Consider the following 24,472-nt stretch of genomic DNA (forward strand, 5'->3'; position numbering starts at 1 on the left):
TTAAAAAAAATCCTACATAAACCTATCCTCTCTGGAGATCTCTGTTCCTATCTGGCATAGAGATGGCAAACAGAATGCATCACATAATCTCTTCTTGATCCATTGATCTAGACCTGTAAATATTTAAGTAGCAGTATACATTTGTCAGTGTACAGGCAAGAGATCCTGAGGACTTCGAAGGCTTGAGTCAATACCTCTTTTTAACATTAGACAAAGCTGTTCCTACATGATAGGAAACACTCCATAGTTGGCAGACACAGACTAGCTGACCTAACTGATCTTCTCTTATCTTAAAATCCAGTGTTTCTGTATGAGTCTGAAGGACAGTCAAGTCTGATATTAAGCATGCTTTAGAACAATATTGATTCAAGATGGATTTTATAGTTTGTAAAAATGGTAGGAGATACATACTGAGCTGCACTACAGTATACCTCCCATCAGCCACAACTGTTAGTTTTCTTTTTCTTTTATTATTATTTTAGAAAATCAAATCACTTATTCCTCCATTGTCTTCTTAACGTTAACATGGTATTAGGAACACCAGCATTAGCTTCCCAGATATAAAGCATTGTGAAATCCACTGTATCTCACTTTAACAGAATTACAGTTCCCTCCAAATTTCTCCCTTCCAAAGCTTACCATTGTGTTTTTGTTTTTGTTTTTGTTTTTTTTTAATAGACAATATCCTCAGACAAAAAACCTTCTGTTTTGAAGGCAAGGCTTCCTGGAACCACATGGTTGCACCCTGATGTGGTGGATTTCACGTGTGACATGTAACTGCCATGCACTGAGACTACATGGCAGCATGCAGCTGTGCAGTTGCTCTGAGACTCATTTCCTGGGATCAAGGGCAGCTCCTGCAGCTGCTTTGAAGCCGAGGAGCAAAGCAGCCTTAGCTATCCTAACTAGTGCCTTGTTAGACCATGTTATAATTTAGCAGAGCATACTCACAGTTTTTGTTTTAAATTGAGGGTAATTTTCAAACGACTGGTAGGAGGATCCAAATAGTCCCTTGTAACATGCAATACATTAATCACAAATACATACTTCACAAAGATGCGCTTTACTTTCCTCTTCAAAAACTGACTGGATTTGTGCCTGGAGTCATACAGTACCACAGAAAAATAGGAAGTGAAGGTTCATTTAAAGCAAAGCTAAGATTAGAAGCTTCTGAATAATGTCTGCACAAGGACAATGTATCGCTGATTAGAAGTGAACCAGAGCTAAGCAAATCGGAAGACAAAATAAATGGCCCAAATCTTTATTCACACATTGAATTCAACAGAAAAACAGAAGCCAAACTTTCAGATTGGAAAGAGTTTGGAAAACAGTCATTTTAGTGCACTTCCTTATTTCTAGGGTGTAACCAGATGTGACAGGAAGCAGTGCAGCAAAAACTGCCCAGCCAAACTCAAATTGCTAACATACTTGAGTTCTCACAGCAAAATGAATCTTTGAATATGATTTTTTGGACAAAACCAACACAGAAAACCTGGCAGACCAAACTGGCCACTGCGGAAAGTAGAAAGTACACTGCACAGCACTATTGCTTTGAAGAGAACGTGCCTGATTTTTTGTCCCTGTGAAGCTGAGCCTAGGGAGAATCCAGAGCTAAATTAAAAGTTCTAACTTGCAGGTTCCTCCAAGACTACTTTCTAATATAGGAATCACAAAACCTCTTGAGCTGGAGGAAACCTCTGGAAATCATCTTTTCTCTCACCCTGCTGTGCTGCAGTGGCCCTCCCTGGCTTAGCCAGCAGCCCAGCCTAGCTGATGTAGCTGCTGTTACGGCTTTGCCTTAGTTGCTTCCATGCCAGTAGACTTCTGTGCTCTCCTCAAACCTCCCAGTATGAGTAGGTAGCAGCAGGCTGTACTGCTGACACTACCATTTGGAGCACATGCTTTTCATGAGATTTTTTCCTCTTATGGATGCCAATCTAGCTTATTCTTGGTAAAAAATCTATAGCTTATACAGTTCAAATTTTACTACTCAGGCTGTGTTTACTGTTCTTTACACCACTACTTGTCCAAGATATATTTAAAAGCTGTCATTCGTTTTAGGAAATCTCTTGCCTCTTTTGCAGCAAACATCCTCTGTGCACAAAGACTATCACTGGGCTGCAGCTAGACAAGTGTGTGTGCACGTGTGCACCTGCTCAGGTTAGCTCCTACTGTACGTCCTTTGCATCTCTACTTACGGGATAATGATAGCAGTAATGACAACATGTAAAATTGCAAGCTAACAACTGTTCCACCTCCAAGTAATGAGAAAAGGGAAGATATAACCTAATAAAAGACCAGGAGGATTGAATGAAGGCAGTTGGCCTTGTTTTCAGATCAGTTACCTGGATTATTTCATCCAGTTTATTGATTTAGTTAAATGCTTATAGCTAGGCTAATTGTTCTCACATATGACCTGCACACAAAATCAATTTCTAGGAACAAGTCAATTAATTTTTGTTGTGTGCTCTTGTCCTTACCACACTACTGACAAAACTTCAAAGCATCTGCTACAGCCTGAGCAGTCAGGAGTGCCCCTGACGTTCTCCAGGCAGTGGCGAAAGGAGCACAGAGGAAGCACAGGGGAACATGATTCACACGTCCTGTTCCTTTGCAGCTCCATTGGTTTACTCATGTAATGGGGAAGGCTGAATATCACAAGCCTACCAGAGGATTCTTTTAATCCTAGAAGTGGGAACTTTGACTGTTTAAACCCACAACGGAAAATATGGATGTAAATATTAGATTCAGAGAACTTTTGTCATATGCTGCTGTAACATGTACATGTTCAACACTGTTCTATGTTGTTTACAAAGGTATGTATATTTTCTCTTTTCTTTATTTGATGATAATCTTATTTGTGGCGGAAAGAAAAAAATATATATTGTGATTGATTGTATTTTGATTGACAGCCTGGTTAGAAAGTAAGTATTTTTGGAAACATAAGATATTAGATAATCGTAACTGCTTTTTGCCAAATTCAGAAATAAGAAACTAGAAGCAAATTAACAAAAAACTTGCCATAGATAATGGCTTCTCCTAATAATGCCTATGATTTTTCACAGGTAAGCACACTGTTAATCTCCCTCTTCTTCAAGCCTTAAAAGCTATCTGTAACTTCATCTGGAATAAAATGAGGCAACAGCTTTCCTGCCTTACCTGCTATAAAAAATCCTTGACTAAAAAGTGTAGTAACTAGAGTTCTTTCAGATGAATTCTCCTTAATATGCTTCATTCTAGGTGCACATAAAATTAGGATCAGAGAGTTTCGACCATTACTCTCTGATGAAGCCATGTGCCGGAGGGTCTCCTGCCCCATGCTGAAGACCTAGAGAGTGGCATAAGACTCTTCTCTACTACAGAACCTATGGGTATAATGGGAATGAGCATAATTAGAATCCAAAACAGAGGCTAGAGATGGTGTATCACAGGATCCATAAATGTAAAACACATCTTGAAGAATTCATGACATGTCAAGAGCTTGATTTCATCTTCAAAAGCTTGTGAATGTGTCTACACCATGTAATTTACAAGCAATGACTGACCTGACAGGTCAGCCTGTCAGGCTCAGCCTCTCGTCTTATAATCATCTTTTGATGTACTGTAGTGAAAGTAGTTCCCACTATAGGAGCTTCTGCTGATGCAACATCTCATGGGAAAGATGATCTATGAGGGAGGCTGGCAGATGTCAAGATTAAAGCACAGTTCTCAGAGAAGCGCCTATGGTCACCTCTGGCGAGGTGACCAGTCGAATGAGCCCTGATAATGTCTGGCAGATCCAGTTTGCCCAGCTCACAGCATAATCTAAAAATGTTCTGAAAACCACTCAAATCAGCTCTGGTTGAAAATGCATTTGCCTTTCAGCCAAGGATAGAAAAAAACAAGTACACAGCCTAAAGTGCTTTGTCCACGGATATGAGAAAATTAAGGCCCCGTGTTATCTCATATAATTTCATCAAAACTAAAATGAGTCCTGAGAAAAATGTGTGGAAATTGATTGCTTGATTAAGAGCAGTTCTAAGTCCTTTATTCATGGACTGGATGTAATCTAAAGGAAGCATTAGCTGGGTATGAAACCATCTAAGGATGGAATAGGTCAGCCAAGAGTCTTCTAGTATCCTGTCTGGTGTAATAAGCAAAATTAAGGAAAACTTCACAGACTAATACAGGAAGACAAAAAACACTACAGGCCTGATTAGGCACCTTGTAGACCTTCTAAAAAGACATTATTTTCTTACGTCAGAAATGAAAACACCGCACTAAACTTGTAAGGAATCTGGCTATGGTTGTATGAGATAAAACCAAATACTTTTTAATGAGTGGGTGATAATGGTTGTAAGCACTCAAGGATGTTCATAAATATCCTAGCTAGAGGCATACAGAACAAGCTGGCTCCAGAGACACTTGTAGAAATGATAGGATTTAGTAGTTTGGGCATAATGTCCCACAGACATAACCATACTGCTTCCAGACTCGAGCCAGTATGTTCACATAACACTGCACTGCCCTTTGTGTATGTTGCTGTGTGGGTCTTTGATATCTAAGACATCTCTGCACAGTGCTCCACATCTCTTTCAGACATGTCTATACCAAGCAAATTGAATGGCATAAGGTCTTTACAGTGAGAAATTAATCTATATTTCTTGTAATTTGTTGCTCAAGAAGTATGACTCTACATTATTCATACCAAAGCATAAACTTCTTCTCTGGGAATGCTTCTGTGCTTTTTCTCCTATCATTAGTGTGTTCTGCCCATGGTTTGACATGCTATGTGGATTTATGACAGACATCCAGAACCATTTAGGTGGGATGAAGGTCTATGTCCTGCTTCTGAGAGAGTCTGATGATGCAGAAAGAAGATAGTTTGTAAAAGATGAGAACCAAAGCTGACCGTAGAATGTGGTGGACATACAGATCCTTGGCAGGAATGATGGCCAACAGCATCTAGCACTGTGTTAACAGGAGCACAGCCAGACCATTGAGGGATGTGATTATCCCTCCTTTACTTGCACTTGTTAGGCTGCATTTAGAATATTGCATACAGTTTGGGGGCACAGAATACGGAAAGACACTGATAACCTGGAGCAAATTCAGCAGATGTCTGGGGGCTCCAGCCCTTGCCTTGTGATTAAAGACTGAGGGCTTGTTCAGCCTGGGGAAGAGACAGCTTCAGAGGGACTTAACAGCAGATGCCCCTCACCTATGGAGAGGTTATTGAGAAGAGAGAGCCAGGCTCTGCATGGTGGGAGGACAAAAGACAATGCACATAGCTTTAAACAAGAGAGGCTTAGACTGGGTGTAAGATAAAACCTTTTCACTATTAGGACATCCAAGCACTAGTATAGGTTGCCCAGAGAGGCTGTGCAGTCTCCATCCTTGGAGATTTTTCAAGACCCAAATGGATAAAGCCTTGAGCAACCTGGTCTGAACACATAGCTGACCCTCCCTAGAGCAGGTGGTGGAACTAGAGGCTTCCCAAGCTTCCCTCCGACCTGAATTATCCTGTGGTTCTGTGAGTCTATGTCTCTGGCTGTCCCCAGTCTGCATGGTTTCCTCAGAAACAGACAGGAATTAATGGATGGAGCAGTCCTTATGGCATGACCAAGGTATGAGTAAGCATCCTACAGGGAACTTGGACTGCAATCTCCTTTGGAACAGAAAAATCTACATTTCTTGTTCTTGTCTACCACAAATAGGTTCACTGACAAATAACCCTTCTCCTCAAAGATCAATTGAATCAATGAATGAATCATGAATTGCCCACTTTGTTCCACTTTCCTCTGTTGAAAAATGTCTGCGCTGATTGCCTGCCAATGTATTTTGTTGTCCCAGTAGATGAACTGCTGTGAGCATAATCTGGTGTTTGCATCAGTTCCATAACCAAATTCATAATTGTCTCTTGTGCAGAAAAGTACTCATCCCTCCCAGTTTATATAAACTACATCTCTTGTATTATTTGTCAGGAGGTGAACAGGTACATAAACGAGTAGTTAGATCTCCAAACAAGAGCTGAGCTGCACAGAGTTCTATGCTATTTCTGGGTAAGGGTAACATGCATTTAATTCTAGCCTACGTGGGCTCACCAAAGAAATATTTGCCATTGTAGGTTTTGTGAAAACAAAGTGGTGAGAAGAACACTTTTTATTAAATCAGGAAGGAGAAAACTTCCTACAGAACTGTTGGAAAGGCACAGTCTATCACCCAATTTTGCTGCCAGCATGCAATCTCCAAAATGTGGAAATGGCTGAGTTGCCTGATGAACTGAAACAATTTCTGAGTGTTGCTTGGGGCAGTTCCTGAGGTTGTGTGCTAAGTGAACATTGTGTCACGTCCATCCTGAGTTAGGTAGCTTCTTATTATCTCAGATTCAGAAACAGCTTTTTTCTGTTGGTGTTAAAATGGACTGCTCTGTTCTGAATTTTCACCTGAAGGTCGTGAATAGGTGAAGAATGGTGTGAGGTTCTGAACCTCTTAACGAGTTAGTGGTCCATATACAGATATAGTATATGCTTTGTTTCCTTAAGAATGAAGCTATTACACAGAAAGAATTGAAAATATCTTAGTGATATGAACAGTCTGAGAAGCAGAACTCTGTCCTGGAAGTGGTTTTGGCCTGCTAGAAATCAAGAAAACTGCGAAAATGATCATATAAAAATCTCTTGCTTTTGCATATAAGAAAATTTCTGGACTTGAATCTTATTTTATTGAGGAAGAACATCTTCGGTAGCCATGGGAGAAAGACAGATAAAGAGATAGAGAAATGGATAGAGGCAGTGGCTTATGGCATCTAACTATAGATGAGATGGTGGTATTAGCAAGGAGTAAGTTAAAATTGCTCCGGCTCATTTGCCTTTCACCAAAGTGGGAAAAATGTTTCCGAAGTTTTACAAGAAGAAAAGGGATAATCCAAAAAGAGCAGTCACTGCATAGCTCTTCATGATTCTGTCTTGTCTTCCCATAAATTTTTGCTACAACCGTGTAAGTACTGGTAAATCCAGATAAGCTCTTCTGAAAATGCTGCCAATTGTTACACATCCTGCAGACTTCACAGAGTGGAAGGTGCTTGGACTTCCTTATTTCAAATAGTTCTTTGATCAGATAGACTTTTTCCTTTACAAATATGTGTACACACTCAATTCCTGTAGTCAGGGAAGGGGGATCTCTAGGGACTTGCTTTCCCTTGCTTCCCAGAGAGCCTGGAATCACAAGCTAGTGCTGAGTCAACAGTAATGCTGAGTGAGACACTGCAAATGCAGCAGCTGGAATTGCTTGAGGAAAAGTCCTTGCTATTTACCGCTTATCCATGAATGTTAAAAATTGAAAATTGCATTCCAGTGGCCATTTGTCAACTAATCACTCAACAAAATGAATAGGTTGTGTATGAGCAAATTATATTGGGCCAGCAGTAACTGAAGATTCTGAAATACGCACTTTGTAAGTACTCTTCTTTTCAAAAGTCTGATAAGTCCAAGGGTTTTGAATGTTTTTTGAATAAGAACAACACTGTCTTCTATTTTTTGTTTACGGTTGCTCCGAGGTAACTTGTCACTACTGGGTAAATACAAATACGCTATGCTGCCCTAGACAGCACAGGTGTCTTTTGTCCTTTGGTTTTCTCTCTGATCAGATAGTTTCCTGAGATGATAACTCTCCAGAGACGGAAGGTGAACCTGAGCAGTCTACTTTTGAATCAATTTCTGTTTATGCAAAGGTGCAGGTGTGCTGTGTTCTCAGTAATGAATACCAGAGCACTTCTAGAATACAGAACAGATCAGGACCCCGGAGACGGTCACAGGTCATGGTGCATACAAATAATGTGCATATACTCATGAGATCAAGAGGGCTCAGCTTTTTCCATAATGCTGGATCCTATGTATCTCATTAGAATTAATGCTGGTGGAATACACTCTGAGATAAGAGTGAAAGCTCTTAGATATAATGGAGTTGAGGAACTTGGTACCAGCTTTCAGTACTGATCATTTTCCCAGAGTGATGCAGTAATAGCAGTAATACTTTAATCTGTAGTACCACAAAGAAGTCAAAACTGAGTCTACTTTTAATGGATTTCAAATATTAGCACTTATTATTTATCATGTGACATGGATAGTCCCCAGCAAATTTGGGCATAAAGCCTCCTTTGTGAAGGAAGGAAGAGGCAATTCAGACATGAATTGAAGATACCTGTCTCCAGACCTGTGGGAGATAAGGAAGGCAGTTTCTTGGCACTGTTGTATCAGACCACTTTGGAGAGGAAGGCTTGATCAGCAAGCTTGGAAGCTACTTGTCTTCGAAAGAGCATTCTCAGCTCTGCAAAAAGATTGTATAAAGATGTGTGTGGAGATTTGTGATGGTGCCACATAGTCACCTATCAGCTCTGTGAAGTTAAAGTACATTAGACTATCTATACTGAGGACATGTGAGTCCCTTGATTCTGTAGATATGTCATTATTAGGAATAGATACCTCATGGTGCTTCCATTTGGTGATTTGAAACACATAGGAACTTCTCAGTTCTGTGTTCGAAACCTGAGGGTTATTAGTGGTTTATTCCCAAATCTCAGAGCTGATTATGTTACAGCAATCAAAGGCTGAAAAGTGTCACTCGTTTTGAAGCTTCATACAAAAATTTATAGCTTCTTAGAGCAGGGCAAGACAATTGAGTGCATGAATTATGGCTATTAAATGACAGAGTCTACCGATGTTTTTGTATTTCACTTGTAATAGCTGTAATGGCTCAGACCAAAGGCCTATCAGGCCCAAAATGCTGTCTCCGATATCTGATGCCTAGAGAAGCACAGAGTAGCAGGGCAGACAAGTAACAATACCTCTGCAGCTCCCTCTCCAAAGTCCAGGGGCTTCCAGCCCCAGGATGTCCTGAGGCAGATTTTGTTACTTTCCATATAAGTTATTGGTTTTTTTCCATTAATTTGTTTAACCTCTTTTTGTTTCATGTATAATTTTAGAGTCCACAGCATCTTGTGGCTGAAAACTCATCTATGTGCTCTGTGAAGAACAACCTCCTCTTGTGCATTTTGAACTTGCCACCTGGTATTTGCCTTCGATGCAGCAGGATAAGAATGATCATGTGCATTCAGACTAATATTTGTGGTTTTATAACCAGAGACTCAGCAACAAACTACCTGTGGTTAAAAGAGCTGCTGAGGTTCCTCAGAAGCTAGACATTTTTATAGGGTACTAACTTGCAATTTATTTCTGTGAATGGAATGACCAAAACAATGCAGTTTTAAGCTTTTTTTCTTAAGAAAGAAGGCTATACATTTGCTCTATGTGCCATTATTCAGCCTCCCGGTAGTAATTTCTCCAATGTTGGCCAATATTAACTCCTTCTGACTGAGCTGAAGCAGTGTCAAAAACAAATAAATATATATAATGTAAATCATCATTTTGGTACACCTGAAGTTAATGATCCAGTTGAGGAAAATATATCACATAAGCTCAATAATTATTTGTCTAGTTAGGCATGCCATTAGCCCCTCATCACACAGAATAGGCCAGCCAGCCTGTCAGCCAGCACATCAGTTCATTTTTGAGTCAGTCACAATATTTGTTGATGTGACTCAGCTGTTAATAACAGGAATTGGAAGAAAAATAGAGGTAATGTGGAATGTGTTTTTTAAGAAGTGTTGGTAATGGAGAAAGGAGGAACTAGAAATACTGTAGGAGTCAGCCCAGGGGGAACATGCAGACCAACTGAGATTACTGGTAATATCAGGTAGAGGCGCAAAGTGGGCGGAGATGTATGAATAGGACACAAATCCATGGGAAGCCGAACTTTGTTAGTTTTGTTTAAAATCAATTAACTGCCTCAGTTTCAAAATAATTTTTTGACTACAAACAAAATATTCATAAACTACACATCATATATTTGCAGAAAATATTCAGCAATACTTTATAGAAAAAATCCCTCTCAATTTATTAATAAAGTTAGTCTTGGTAATCTCCCTGAAATATTTTTAATTTATGTCCTCAGCTTCTACATAGATACACTTCTCTTGCTATGAGATGATAGTCACTTCTACTTGTAGGACAGTTTGCTTTTTATGAGAGTGCTATGTAGTGGAAACAAACTATATGTATTTGAATCAGTGAGGAAAAGAAAGGGTGAATCAGATGATTGACTGGCCAGTTTTAAGGCTTATCAACTTTCCTTAGATTTGTTTTCTGCCATAGTATCTTCAATAAATTTCCTGATCATTTATCTGGTCAGAAGAACTGCTGTTGGAAAAAATGTTTAAATTTGTTCCCATTTTGTTAAAATGTAATTGTTACATATTTTTGTTTGGTTGGCTGGGCCAGAAAGGTTAATTTCTTATTTTGTGTCTGTTTTAACCTATGCATTTACTAAACTAAGGACAAGGCTGTTTATCTGGCCATGGATTGAGGTAGGGATCTTTTCCAGGTCTAGATTTCAAAGTGTAAAAATACCTGTGATTTTTCAGCTCCCTGGATCTTGAATAACTTGGCCACTGAGGCCAGGCATCCATATTACAAACTCAGGCATCCTTGCCAGCCTCAGCATAGCCCTAAAACCTGAGAGAGGAACAAGTCGCTTTGTGACAGAGCAGAGCTGTATTGACAGGAGGCTGTGCAGCCAGCACCAGGCATACTCCTCCCAGAGCTGGGATTTAAGTCTACATGGTTTGAGGCTGGCATTTTTCACCAGTGATTTATACACTTGAAAACAACAAACAAACAAAAATATGCCCCCTAAACCCATGGAGACAAATTTTAGCCAGAGCACAGATTGAAATGGGAAATAGTTGAGAGATTACCAGTGCAGTTCTTCTGGAAGTTGGGGTTCTCCAGTGGGTGCCCTGGGATGCGGCACTGAAATCTGTGCTGCCAGAACTCAGGGAACCAGGGGTTGCGAGTGTTGGTGTCCAGCCGCAGCTTCAGATAGTAGTCATCAAATGACAAGACCTCTGGAGACTGCAGTTTGATAGTGATGCCTCCGTTTGCTTCAGGTTCATAACCTTCAATGACTTCATCTCTGTCTGCCCAGCCGTCACTGAAAAGAGGAAAAACCTGTTACACAGAGACAGGAAGCTTGTTTTGAAAAAGCAGCTAGCCAAAGGCAGGCCAGCACTCTCAGAAATGTGGTTATGGGGAAATATAAAGCACATTCCAGGCAGATTTAAAAATCAGGCAGAGAGGGAAAGAAGCAAGAACAGTATTGGAGACTGTTGTAATGAGCAAGTCTGACTGATTTCGTGCCAAGTCCTCGTTAACTCATCTGGAATGAAGAAGATCTGTCTTTGTCCCCCTGGAAAGGGGTTTTGGACATAGCAGTGTGATGTCTTTATGACTGAGGAGATTCTGCCTTATTTAGGCTATCCTGTAAGGAGTAGAAACTGGAAGAATTAATATTGATGGAAAGGAAACCAAACCAGAATCCTAGGTGTTTTGCAGAAGACATCTCAGCATGTGTGGATCTTACAGCTAGAAGAGTAATTCAAATCAAACATGAACTGAGAAATGCATCATGTTGAGGAGAATGTAATAAGAATACTTGATGAAATTGAATAAACTAAAAAGAAAACCACCTGCTAGTCTTGCATCATAAAGGATCTGTGCAAACATGCTTTTTTTAAAATGAACAATGGATTTTCTATTGTACTTTTCTGTTCATTCATCTGTTTGTTTATTCTGTTGTCAATCTAAGTCAATCATGCCAAAGCACAGAGGAACTCTTAAAGACCTGAAGATAAAAATCTTTTCTGGGGATATTAGTTGATGGAAATTCTATTTTAATAGGCCTGAATAAAGTCCTTTGGGCTTAGCATCTGAGTTTTAGTTTAGTTGTCTTAACTGGAAGTCCATTGATTTAGTGTCATTCTCCAATTCTTATTAGGGTTTCCTAAGCACACTGGTATTACAGTCTGATTTAAGTGCAAATATAAGTCAGCCTATGCTTAATTCTAATATGCTGGTCATATCATGAGAGAAATAGATTATTTTGGTATCTCTGATCTAGCAGTAGCCATTAAGCATCAAACCAGCAGCAGCGCTGCTGTGAAAAGCAGACAGATGAAGTACTTTCAGCAGCAAAGAGCTATAGAGGAAAAATGTCATTGGCTGCTAAAACAAAAATCTGTTTCATCCAAAAATGGCTCTTCACAGATCATCCTGAACCCTGGACAGACTGAAAGAAGTTCCATATTAGGAGCCTCTTACGCAGTGCCTTGAGAAGAGCATAGGGTTGTAGCCCATACCAGCTGAGGACATTCATTCAAGAGGCACTCAGCATAGAGGTGACAGGACCTCCAAAACAGAAAATAGACAAGATTTGAAATAGCAAGTTCTGTCACAGTACCAGTCAAACAAGTGTAGAGTGACTGTGCATGGTGTATGTGCGAGTCTTGGACCCCCAGCCTCCAGACTGAACAACTGGCATTCACATTAACTGCTGCATTTATGAACTTCCAGAATCTGTGCTGCTGGCACCTGGAAAAAAATGGTAGGTCTCCATGAAAATGCAGGAAAGGCCATATACTGAATGTTTTTCATATGGGACACTGGACCCAAGCCTTTATTACACAAGGTCACAAGATATTGGATGTCTGGCAACCCACTGAGTAATTTGCAGATTCATTTCAGCCTGGGCCCTGGGACTAACAAAGCTGTACTTTAAGATGGCACTGCATGGCACCTTCAGGCCAGGATTTTTTCTTTTTTTCGCCCCTTATAATAAAAGCCTTGAAGTAGGAGTGGGCAAACTTGCTGAGCCTACAAGCCACTGACCAAAGTCTTCCTATAGCTAAGTAGCATTAGATACACACACGCGCATGTTGCCTCTCACATGCAGTGTGAGAGCTGAGAGCAGGGGGAGCCACAGGAGGGAGACAGCAATGGCGTGAGTCCCATGGTGGACTGGGGCTGGCATAAGGCTGCGTCACAAAGTGACTCTGCCATTATGAACCCAACCCGGCAGCACCTGCTGGATCATTTCCTCCCACAGCCAGTGACGTGGGTTACCCAAGTGCTGCCTTTGTACCAGTACAGCCCTACTGATAATCATGTGGTGTAGCCTGGACCTGACAGCTGCGCCTGAACTGACTGCTATAGAAGGGCACACAGCTCGAGAGCCACAATTCGTCCATTCCTGCTTCCTGCCCCACTTGCCCACATGCTCCAGGCAACTAGTATGATGAACAGCACACCCTTACTGCTGCCTCGTATTACACCACAGTCTAGCTAACCTTACAAAGATAAAACCAGGAGAAGCAACTTCTTAAATTCCACATAGTTCAAGTCACAAACTAGCAAAGAGGAGCAAAAGACACAATATTTATTTCTTCTTGTGTGTGGGAAAAACAAGAAAGAGGTCACTTACAGCATAATTAATTGACTTCTAATTGCATGATTATTTCATTATATGTCACCATGTTTATGGCTTGCAAACTGTAAAATCAAGCAGAAACATTACTGAGTCAAAAAGATTAAGTAAATCAGGTCATTTTTTACAAGACTTTCTAGAAAGGAGGTAGTTTCTCTAGCTCTGGGATTCCTATCAGACAAGCATTAGAATGATTTATTTCTTTTCCCTTGTACATTTGGCTTCGAAGATTGCCACAGTAACTCTGAAGATGAAGCAGAGCTTTTCTGCAAAGGTGAAAGACAATGTATCTCAAGTTCTTTGAGTGCAGCTGATTGAAAAGCTCTCCTAAATTGGAACATAGACTCTCATCTCATGTTTCTTTGTCTCTTTCTAGCCCACAAATGTTTTTTTTTGTTTGTTTGTTTTCTCTTCAGCTTCCTCAAATTGTTAAAACTGCCTGAAAAGTCATGTGCTCAATCAAATGTGAAGAAAAGGCACTGGAATCAGAAAAGAAATGTTCGTTTGTTTTGGAGTTAATATGAGAGCTTTGCTGTACTTTCAGTAAAGTCAAGGAGCAAAAGGGAGTCTCTCTCTGATCTCTTAGGGTACCTGTGCCATCCCAGTAGCTGCAGATTCCTGGCAGTGCTGAAAGCTGCCCTAGGGAGCAGCTTAATAAGCAGTGGTGGGAGGACAATTATTGGAGACCTAAGCTCTTTTTATAATCTCTGACTAAAATTCTTTTTACCGTGTGGAAAAAATTGTCTGAACAATGTGTATCATTAGTGCTATATGAATGAATGAATAGCATACCAGAAGACAGTGTTAAAAATTTTGATGTTTCTAACGCTGAGCAACACCATGATATTAAAGGCCAGATGATAGTGTGCACATCAGTGACACAATCATAAAACCAATAGCTGATACTAGGGGAAAAAAATTGAATCTCATTAAAAGGCAGTGCATACTAATCTTTTATTGTCAGAATCTAGTACCTTCCACCTACTTTCCCCTTTTTATCCTCCTGAGTGGTAAGTAAAGCTGAATGTTGCTTGTGCATCTCTCTCATGTGCCTTTACTGCAGATTTTGTGAACTCATGCCTGAAATAGCAGAGCTGCTTATGGGCACGACAAGGTGGCCAAACATCCATCGCCCAAGCTGCCTTCCCTGATGACTGTCCATTGCGGGTTTTTGTCACAGTCTAGCCTTGAAACACAGCTGGTATCTTGTGCAACAGTTGATCTGAAGCTCTATGAGAGTGTTTTTAATGTGAAGACAGAAGCAGTAAGGGAGGGACAAGTGTGTGGGCGTCAAACCAGCCACCGCTCTGTTCACTGTTAGCAGAGAAAGAACCAACTGCTTTCATTACAGTTTTGTGGTGTTTATCACAGTCAAAGTGGTCATTAATTTTCTGCAAGCTACTCTCAGTCCAAGTCCAAGTCTGGTGGCTGACACTCACAAAGCCAAATCCAAATGCTGGCATTCAGTCACAAACAGGAATCAGGCAAAAAGGGAAAACCCCCAGAGTTACCCCGTCAAGCTTCAGAACTCCTATTTCCCATTAGCACAGAATGAGTTTGAAGAAATGAAGCAATTTCTTTTCTTAACCAATTTACTACCTTGATGATGTATTGCACTGGACATTTCTGAATTGTAGTGAAAACACCTTAGTCTCGATCTCTTTTCTGAACTGCAGTCACATACATTCTTGCGACTAAAATACCAGGAGAAAGATAATGGATTTCCAATTTCCTCTCCTCTTCCAAACATGAACAGTCAGCTGCTTTTCACAAGGGCTGATGAGACATCCAGCAATCAAGAAGTCTATTTTCATCTCTTCAGGACTTTAACTCTAAACAGTGCAGCTGCAGTGCTGCTCTGCTTCCCAGTACAGCACTCAGATCATTGCTTTTCCAGATGCTTTTTCCAAACAGGCAAACAGAAAATGTTATTTTTTATGAAGAACTCATGAAAGTTGCTCCGTGATTTTTGTGGAAGACATCATCCTTTCACAGGTAAAGAAAACAAAACACGTTTGTCAGTCCTGGAAACTGCAACTGGCGATTTGATCCTTGCACCCTTATGAGGCATGGACCAAGACCATAGAGGGCAACTGATTTAGATACTTCTGTCCGAAAGCCTGCGTCATTGGTGGCTCTGTCAGCCCCCTCAGCATTAACAAATGCAGGGTTTTCTTAAGAAGTTTGTGTTGGTAATTACACTTTTTTCCTGCTGTGCTGGTCAAGACACATAAAATGTGTAAAAGAAATTAAGAGTGAAAAGCCCTTTATAAATGCTAAATGAATTGCTTTTGCAGTAGTCCTTCTACCTAGAGCAGATATTATTATAAAGTCAAATAAATCAGTCATACTAAAATAATTTCATCTCTTCTTGGATGGGTTCTGTTCCAGTGCTAGGGGATAGTTTTCATTTGGTTTAAAAAAACAGTGTTATATGCAGTTATGCCTATTTTAATTACGAATGTTAGTTTCAGACTTCCAAGAGCTGGTGCACAGGAGTTCCCTGCAGGTGTGCAGTACTGCTTGGGTGGATCAGAGTCCGTATTCTTGCTTTTCTTTCCTTTCCCTTCCACAAAACTAAAGCACATGTCAATATACTTTGCTTCAACTCCCACAGAGCATGTTTCTGGATGCCTTCTTACCATTGCTCTCAAGGCTGCCAGCTGGCCTGCTGTGATATCAAACTTCTAATAGATTTAAATATGAGGACAGCATTGCTCAAAAAAAATCAACATTTGATAAAGTGCCAAGGCCATTCTGTTATTTATGTCAGTATCTTTATTTTAAAGCAAAATTATTATATTCAGGAATATTTTGACATTTTATTTTGAAAGTGCCTTTTTGCAAAACCACTTTTCTGGGTGGTGAACAAACACTGGTTTTTGAGAGATATTTCAAAATGCTACAAATCCCAGAGCAGTGATAAGTGGAGAATAAACAGTCTGCAGCTTGGTTCTGATAGATGTCAGTGTTCTGGATAGCTAGTCAGAGCAGGAAGCCTGTGACTTTTGTTTCTTTAACTGTTTATAAAAATCTCCTCTGATAGTGCCCAACTGGAAAATTCAGCATGGATTCTCACATCCGCATGCAGGAATACAATTTTAACGGCCTCATGTGTGCTATTCTGACAGAGTGTATGGAGATTCAGAGCCCAGCATGAGACCAATCCAGAAAGTACCAGTGTGTTAGGTGAGAAAATTTAACAGGCAGCTCCACCAAAAAATCAGTGTGTCTTATTGCTACTTGATATGAGCAAAGGTAGCAGAACCAGACCCTGAGTAATCTGCAAAAAACACTGTAATTGGCTGCTCAGATACCTTCTTCTGGCAGTAGATTTTTTAAAAAATTTCTTTATTTCACCAGCCTGGTATACTGAAAAGAGAAAACAAAATTAGCTCATTGTGAAGGAGGATGGAAATATTCTCCGGCAAAGAAGAACTCTATCAAAAACATTCAGTGCCCATGTAATACATGCTTCACACAGAAGACCCCTTGGAAAGAAACTGGAGACCATCCAGAGCTCATGAGTCAGCAACTGGCAAAGAGAAAGCTGAAAAATGCTGAAAATTATTGTTAATGAATATTATATCAAGCCTAAGACACAAAAGGACACTCGCTTTTGCATCCAGTCATTCATCTAAATCACTAGCACTATATACTTGCCTTGAAAGCAAGACAGCCTTCCTCAGTTCCAAAACCATAAGTACTTAAACATAGTGTTACCTCTACATGTGTGAGTAATCCTGGTTATCCTATTAAGATTAGTCCCATGGATAAAGATAAACCTGTATTCCACTGCTGGCAATACCAAGCTGGAAGGCTGTATGTTGTTATGCTATAACCTGGGGCTTGCTGAGCACTGACTGACCTTCTCAAAACCAGAGGACTCAGAATGAGAAGTTTACTAAATCTTGGCAACTGAAAGAGAAAACGGGTAAATAGACCAGTAGTTTTGCTCCTGCAGCCATAGGTGGAGGTAGGCAGGAATTATCACTCTCCCAAACTGCCCACCTCTTACAGAAGGTGTCACAGGATACTGTGGGATTCATCTCCGCTCCCTTTTCCCACAAACTGTGCTGAGCTCAAATGTACCTTGAATTCCAGCCTTTAGATTTCTCCTAGATGTTGGCTTTCATGGGACAGTACTGATTCAAATCAGCTGAAAGCATCATGAAAATACCAGCATGAAGCACTGTAAGCAGGAGGAGAAAACCACCGAAGCTCGTTGGAAAGCAGTGGAAAGTAAGAGGGAGAGAGAAGAGTGCCATCTTGACCATCTCCCCATCACCAGGTACAAGAGGAGCAACTAAGGAACATTTGCTGCCAGACCATGCAGTTATGGGTTTTAGACTCGTAACTCATGCAGTGCTAGTATGCCACTGTGGGCACCCTGGCATGGCCTACAGGCTCGAGAACACGTCAAACATGGTCAGGACTTGGGCTGGACCAGTCCTGAGCTAGAGAGCACCAATGGATTGCAGGAAGTGACTGGCATGATTCGCCAGTTAACACTGCTTCATTTGTGACAGCTGTATGTGTACCCAGCACAGTATGAACTCTAATGTCCTACAGGAGGTGCTGTTTTCTAAGTGAAATAGAAAGATGAAGCCCCCCCAAATTCCCACTTTCTGTGGGTACTTAGTCATATTTCTTGGTAAATTTTCTGTCCATGCCAGGTACTGTTGCATAAAACTGCATATGGAATTTTTCACTTCCTGTCTGTGATTAGTGATGGCCCATAATCATATTAGTGCATTAGCTTTCATATTTTACGCCAGCACAGACTGTTGGTAAGGACTTCTGATCCTTAGTTAGCAAATCAGTGGATTTATTTTGAATGAATGACACACTGTAAAGAACTTAAGTTGATAAATGATAGGTCATTATGTTTCAGATGATTATCATTCATTTTTGTGTCAATTTTCAGAGTTCTTGCACTGATCATTTAAAAATGTAGATTATAACCTCATGGACCATGATGGATTGTCTATTTTGTAAATATGTATTTAGGAAGGTTTTAATTATCATATGCAGTGCATATATTTGCATGAAATTTGCATAATGTAATTTAACTGTCTATCATGCAAGCATGATCTTGGGGAGGCTTTGCTGTGAAAATTCTTGACACAGTTGGCATGTACAGCTTTTTGTAAACGTGGTTGCTGCTTTTATGCAGGAAAGGTTTTACCATTCTCAAGGGTACACAATGGTGCGTATCTTGGAAAATCGGCAAGCGTACATGTATTCTCTAAGGCAATAGCTGAGTTTCCACAAGGTGTACACATGATTCTACCCCAGCCTGTCAAGAGGACTGAATCCTTGCTCTGCATGTTGGAAATTCACAGCATGAAGCATTGTGAATGTGCAATCTCTTTTCCAAATGAAAGTACGTGTGTGTGTGGGGGGGGGGGGGGGGGGCAGTTCTTTACAAGCATGCACAGATGGGAAGCCTTGATCTTAGTTAGCACTGTGGCTCATAGAAGGTGCTCCTGGCTCCAGTATGGGCAATTGAATACAAGATTTTTAACATCTTACTAATAAACCCGAATCTCAAAATAGAGAGTTTTACCTCTATTCTCTATGTCAGTTCCTGAGGGATTTTTTTTAACCCTCTGTTGCAGCTGTGCTGCAGATTATGTGCAAGGAGGCTCCACTGAGGAGTGCTTACAGGTAATAAGGGATAGTTCCTGCCACAAAGAGCTTGACTGTAGACCCTTTTCAGGGAGGATAGATAGGAAGTGATATTCCAGGTAGGAATGCCGTCCTGCCTGGAGGTCTCACAGACTGAAGTCTGTTCTGCACAACCAGGCACAGGTGTAAAGGGAGACAGAGCGTCTTCTACCTCTGCTCCAGCCTGCAAACCACTCCAGTGTCAGGGCCACGTCTGAAGGTCTGAGAAGAGAAATACCTTGTGGTGAGGAAACAGGCTAGAAATGGACAGGGAGGTGGAGAGAATAAGTGAAGACTCGGCTCTGTCTCCTCCATGCCAATCCAGCAGAGCTTGCTGGGTGCTTGGATGAGAATTTGTCGTCCTTCCTGAAAGACTAATTCATGGATGTCCTCCCTAACCACAGGCAGAAACAGAGGCATGTTTCCTTCTTTCTCATTCTGTTTTGTTTGTGGATACTCTGAGAGACAGGGAAATAGGGAAGCATCTTGGAATCACTTTTCCATTTCCCTTTTCCCACAGACTGTGCTGGGCTCAAATATACCTTGAATTCAAGGCTTTAGATTTGTCCTATATGTTGACTTCCATAGGATAGTACAGAATTTTCCTTTAGTGTTTTATATTCTCATGATTCCCTCAAGTTATCTCTCATGGGATAATGCTTAAGAGAAATATACACAGAGTTTATAACCCTTTTCTCAATGGAAATTAAATTCGAAGTAGGCAGATATAAAGAAGACACCTACATGTTGCATCTAGTTATTCTTTTTGGTTCTTAGGACCTGCACAAGATTTCTGGAAGACTATTTCCATACTCATGCTTGATAACTGTACCATTACGCACACCTCTATGCAGAAATTGCTCATTGTTTTGATAGCTATTAAATTAAACCATTTCTGCAGTAGAATAGGTAGCTGCTATTCCAAGATCAATTCCCTGTAGTCAGAAGATCATGTTATCCATTCCATACCAAAACATACTATGATGGGCTTCAAAACATCAGCTTAAATAAAATGAAAAACAAAAGGTGAAATATTATGAAAATCATAACAGAATCTCAGAACTTGTGAAGCTGTTAATCAAGGCTAAACATAGAAGAATATTTCCATAACCAGCTGTTTGTACAAAAGCTAATTTAAATTTGGCCATCTCTGCAATTTTTTCTTTTACACTTTCTGCAGCTACTTGAACACTCAGGTTACTGTGGATGTTTACAAAAGTGATATACTCCACTCAGACATTCACAAAAAGTTCATTTGAAATTATACATTCATACATAAAATATCAAATTCATATTATGCTAGTGCGTCACCTAAGCACATAAATCTTCTAGTGAGTGAATTAAGTAATACTTTAAAACTTTCACAGAATGATTCATTTGACTTGGGTACTTACTAACAGAACATTGCATAGTGTCTGCAATGAACTGACCATTTGCAAACCAAGCAACTGATTAGTAATTTGAATAATGAATTCACAAGAAGATTAAGCAATATGTTCATAAACAGTTACTGAATGTGAAAAAGGTATAATGCCTGGAATAATATTTTTTCTAATAAATCACTTCTTTCAAGGAATGAATATTGTCATACCTGATCCAAAGCAACTGTTTTAAAGCACTTTAAAAGCATATAAAAATGTTACTGATTTATTCTTCTGCACTTTTTGCTTTCTTGAAGTTATAAATGTTTATTCATGTAGCTGAACAAATGTAAAATAAGAATTCTCAGTACAATCATCTGCTTGTCTAAACCAAGCTTAGCCCACTATCACCCAGATAACCTCTGGTCCTCAAGTTTATTTGTTCTTATAAGTCAGAACTACAGCAGAGAGCAGAAGTCTTTTAGGTATCCAATCCCAATTAAATCGGAATCTGCCCAGAAAATATCTGGAAATGAGCAGATATTTTGCTCAGAGGAACAACTGAAATGTGCCATCTTGTTTAAATGTTTCTTACTAAAGACTAGATTATAAATTTCTCATTCATTGTTTAAGCATTCCTCACACTAGCTGGCTTCAAGAAGACAACTAAGGTGACAGATACTCATTGATGTAAGGAAAAGGTTCATACACAGGCTCTCACTAGCATGCAGTAACTGAATGGTATTACAGTACATCCCACAGTAACCTCATTTTGTGGCATCAGGGGCTTGGGAGGCTGTAGTGAGATGTATACTTAAAAACAGCTTGCACACTGCAGTACAATAGCCTGACTATCTGGGAATTGACTAATATACAGACCTATCCATGTGTTCAAGAGAGTAACAACCTAAGTCAAGAATTTCTAAAAGCTACAGGTTTCATTGTAAGTTATGCTAATCAGAAATTTATATTGAAGATATAATAAAAAAAGAGTAAAAATCAGTAATTTGTTATAAACATTAATAAAATTGTGAGAAGAACAGATGTACATTTAGAAAAGAGCGTTTGCCAAAATCTTGCATAGACTATGTGTATTCTGACAGGAACTTGACACATGCTTAAAATTGCAAGAGTGAAATAGTTCTGCATACTTTTCATATTGTATATTAAATGGGCAAAGCAAGTTATGCTATAACTAAGAAAACGTACCATTGAATAAAGTACTGACATTTCATTAAGCTAAATAAGAATACAAAAAACGCAACAATCAAAGGCATAATCTGTAGGGGCTCAGTACGTCAAAGGGTCTGAATTACCAAATTGCCAAATAAATGCACAAGGTAATCTGATTAACTCTCAAGACTGATGAAACAAAGAATCATTTTTTGTCCATTCTGTGCTAGAGATGGAAAAGGCAGCTGTTTCCTTCAAGACCCCAAGTTGCATTTGAATCAGAAGAATTGTCCTAGGCAATAGGTATTGGTATCTTTTCTAATATTAGACATTTTCTTGGTGGTAGCAGGAGTGCTTTGTGCATTTGTTATTTAAATCCTTGAATCAGTAAGGATACACAGAGTCCACTCCAAGTGTGAGTTCATACCTGTCACCCTGACAACGCAGCTGTTATTTGATAACTGGGGGGATCTCAATCCTCACATGCTTATGTGATAAACAGAAGTGCTCCTAGCCCTTCCCTTTCTGCCATCTTCTTTATCCACCTTTCCTCCCCAAAGAATTTGCTTAACCTGTGCCTCTTCAAGCTGACCCAGGCCAGTTTCCTACTGCTGGGCCAGGTCTGGCCGCCAGGGTTCATCCTGCTGCCCCGAGGGTGCAAGATCCAGGGGAGCCGGGGCAGCCCCAGCCCCGGGGGGCGTCAGGCACCACCGTGGGGCCTGGCTGGGCTGCGGGGCCGGGGCCAGGCCAAGCAGCCAGCCCGCAGGTGACTCACTGACACTACAATAATTCTTCCTCTCTTTTCTCGCCTATACAAACTACTGCGTTTACAAAAACTGATTAAAGAGATGATAAAAAAAAAACCACACACACACTTGGTAGCAGCACTTCTGAATCTTGTGGGTATCCATCATTTTAAATGGCAGATGTAGGAGTTTAGACTTTAGTTTTAGTGAGCAGCTGATGGTACTGTTTCCCTACAAACACATGCACTGAATCTCTGCACATTGACAGAGCAAGTCTCTGGCCCTCCAGGCAAAAGGAATGAAGATAAAAAGCCCTTTTTCTCTTCTGGAACTTAGATTCTTTACCTTATACAGATGGTCCTACAGGAATCAGCCACTGATCCCACCTCCCTGCTCCTTCAGACAACTGCGTTTGCAGTTCTTTTCTGCAGACCAGTAAGGTTGCTCTCTGAGGTAGTCAGAGTCTTTTTTCTCCCCTTAACGCCCATCCTTCCCACAATAGGATGGGGGCTTTGCTTCTGATGTAGGTGCTATGCTTTGGCGTGATCTTACCTTTTATTTACAGGATTGTAGAATAATTTGGGTTGGAAGGACTCCTAGAGCTCTCCTAGTTCAAACTCCACCCCGAACAGTGCTTCGAATAAGCTTTCTGAACAATATTTCACCCCAGTGATTCCACTGATAGCTTTCAGCAAGCTATGTCATCCATGTAGTCGCTCTTCAGGTAATTTGGCTCCCTCCTGTCATTGTCTTTATGGAAAGTCCAAGTCACAGATAACTAGAGAGTCAACAAAAATCTGCTGCTGTAACTTACAACTTAAACTTGAAGCTTCTAAATATGAGGCCAAAACTTCTTTTATATTTTATTAATCTATTGACCTCGAACAATCAAAGTGTTCCTAAGATCAAATTTTATTACTTAGCAATGATGTCACAACTTACTAATGGAAAACCTAAGTAAGCTTTTTCTAAAATAGAACCTGATTTTGTCTGGCTTTTGCACAAGGGCACAATTGGGAAAGAGTGTGTTGGAGCCTTTCCTCTTGCACGACACAGTGAGAGAGAAACACTTTCCATTTTCACTCACAAATGTTTCTACCACACATAGCTTTGCCACTCAGGGAACAGGAATGGATATGGATCCACATAAGAAAGATAACTGTCACTTTGCTTCATGCAGTAGTAGAAAGTATGCAAAGAAAACTGAAGGAGACTGTGCAGAAACTTCCTTAGAGTAGAACTGCTGCATTTATAGGCAAAGAAAAGTGTAGGAGGAAAGGCCAAATAACACCACTAAAGCAACATGGGCAAAGAGAAAATCCGCAAAACATACTGAACTCTTTATAGGAATTAGGTAGCCATTCTTAATGTTTGCATATCTTAACAGAGAACTATTAATAACTGGATAAAGCGTACTGGATCATCACTGAATTGCTTCACTTCTGTGCACATGTAGTCAGGGGAAAACAAGTTCACTGATGCAACAAATGATCTGCAAAGCATTTGACAGTATTATTCCAAGAACTGACTGATGCCACAGCTGAAGCTTCTCTTTCTATTTGCAGCTCTTCAAAGTGGTATTAAAGTCTCTTAAATAGAAACAGGAAAAATTACTTTCTGAAGGTTTCTGTTTCACACACAAAACATACATACCAGAAATGTGCAGTACTTATGTAGACAGATGAGAGAATGACCACCATGACAACAAACTGGACCATTTAGCATTTCCTGATCCAGAAGTAAAAGGAAATCCAAAACCATGGAGAAGTTGAAAAGTCCCCAATTTTCTTATTTCTTTTTACTTTATGGCTGAATGGTATGTAAAACATTAAGAACCCATCTTGGAGAAACTAAATTGAGTCTACCTCTAGCAACAAAGTCTAAAAACAAAACTTTAAATCCATGTTGATGGGAACACTTAAAAAGCAGTTAACTCTTAAAAAACATTAAAAATACAAATTACTTCCTTGTATTCATCCATTGAAAAATTGATAAAACCTACCTTCCTCAAGAGAAGTCATAGTCACATTAAAAAAAAATAGAACTGAGGAAAAAAGAAATGAAAATAGCTTCAGAAAAAAAATACGGTTGGGGTGCAAATGTAAGAAGAGCAGACTGAAGCTTTGAATAGTTTGGATACAAGATGGACTACTGCTTGCAAAAAGA

General features: G+C 40.0%; 1 protein-coding gene across 5 annotated transcripts in view; it reads right to left on the bottom strand.

The window, feature by feature from the left end:
- The window catches only part of GRM1 (glutamate metabotropic receptor 1), a 195,415-nt gene that overhangs the window by 58,814 nt on the left and 112,129 nt on the right, over window positions 1–24,472 (bottom strand). For all 5 annotated transcript variants that reach the window (XM_026100282.2, XM_064509191.1, XM_026100283.2 and 2 more), the window contains one exon: window positions 10,793–11,028. In XM_026100282.2, the coding sequence (XP_025956067.1) occupies window positions 10,793–11,028 (236 nt within the window). The remainder of the gene's footprint in view (window positions 1–10,792; window positions 11,029–24,472) is intronic.

This window comes from Dromaius novaehollandiae, chromosome 3 (assembly GCF_036370855.1).
Source record: "Dromaius novaehollandiae isolate bDroNov1 chromosome 3, bDroNov1.hap1, whole genome shotgun sequence".
Taxonomy (NCBI): domain Eukaryota; kingdom Metazoa; phylum Chordata; class Aves; order Casuariiformes; family Dromaiidae; genus Dromaius; species Dromaius novaehollandiae.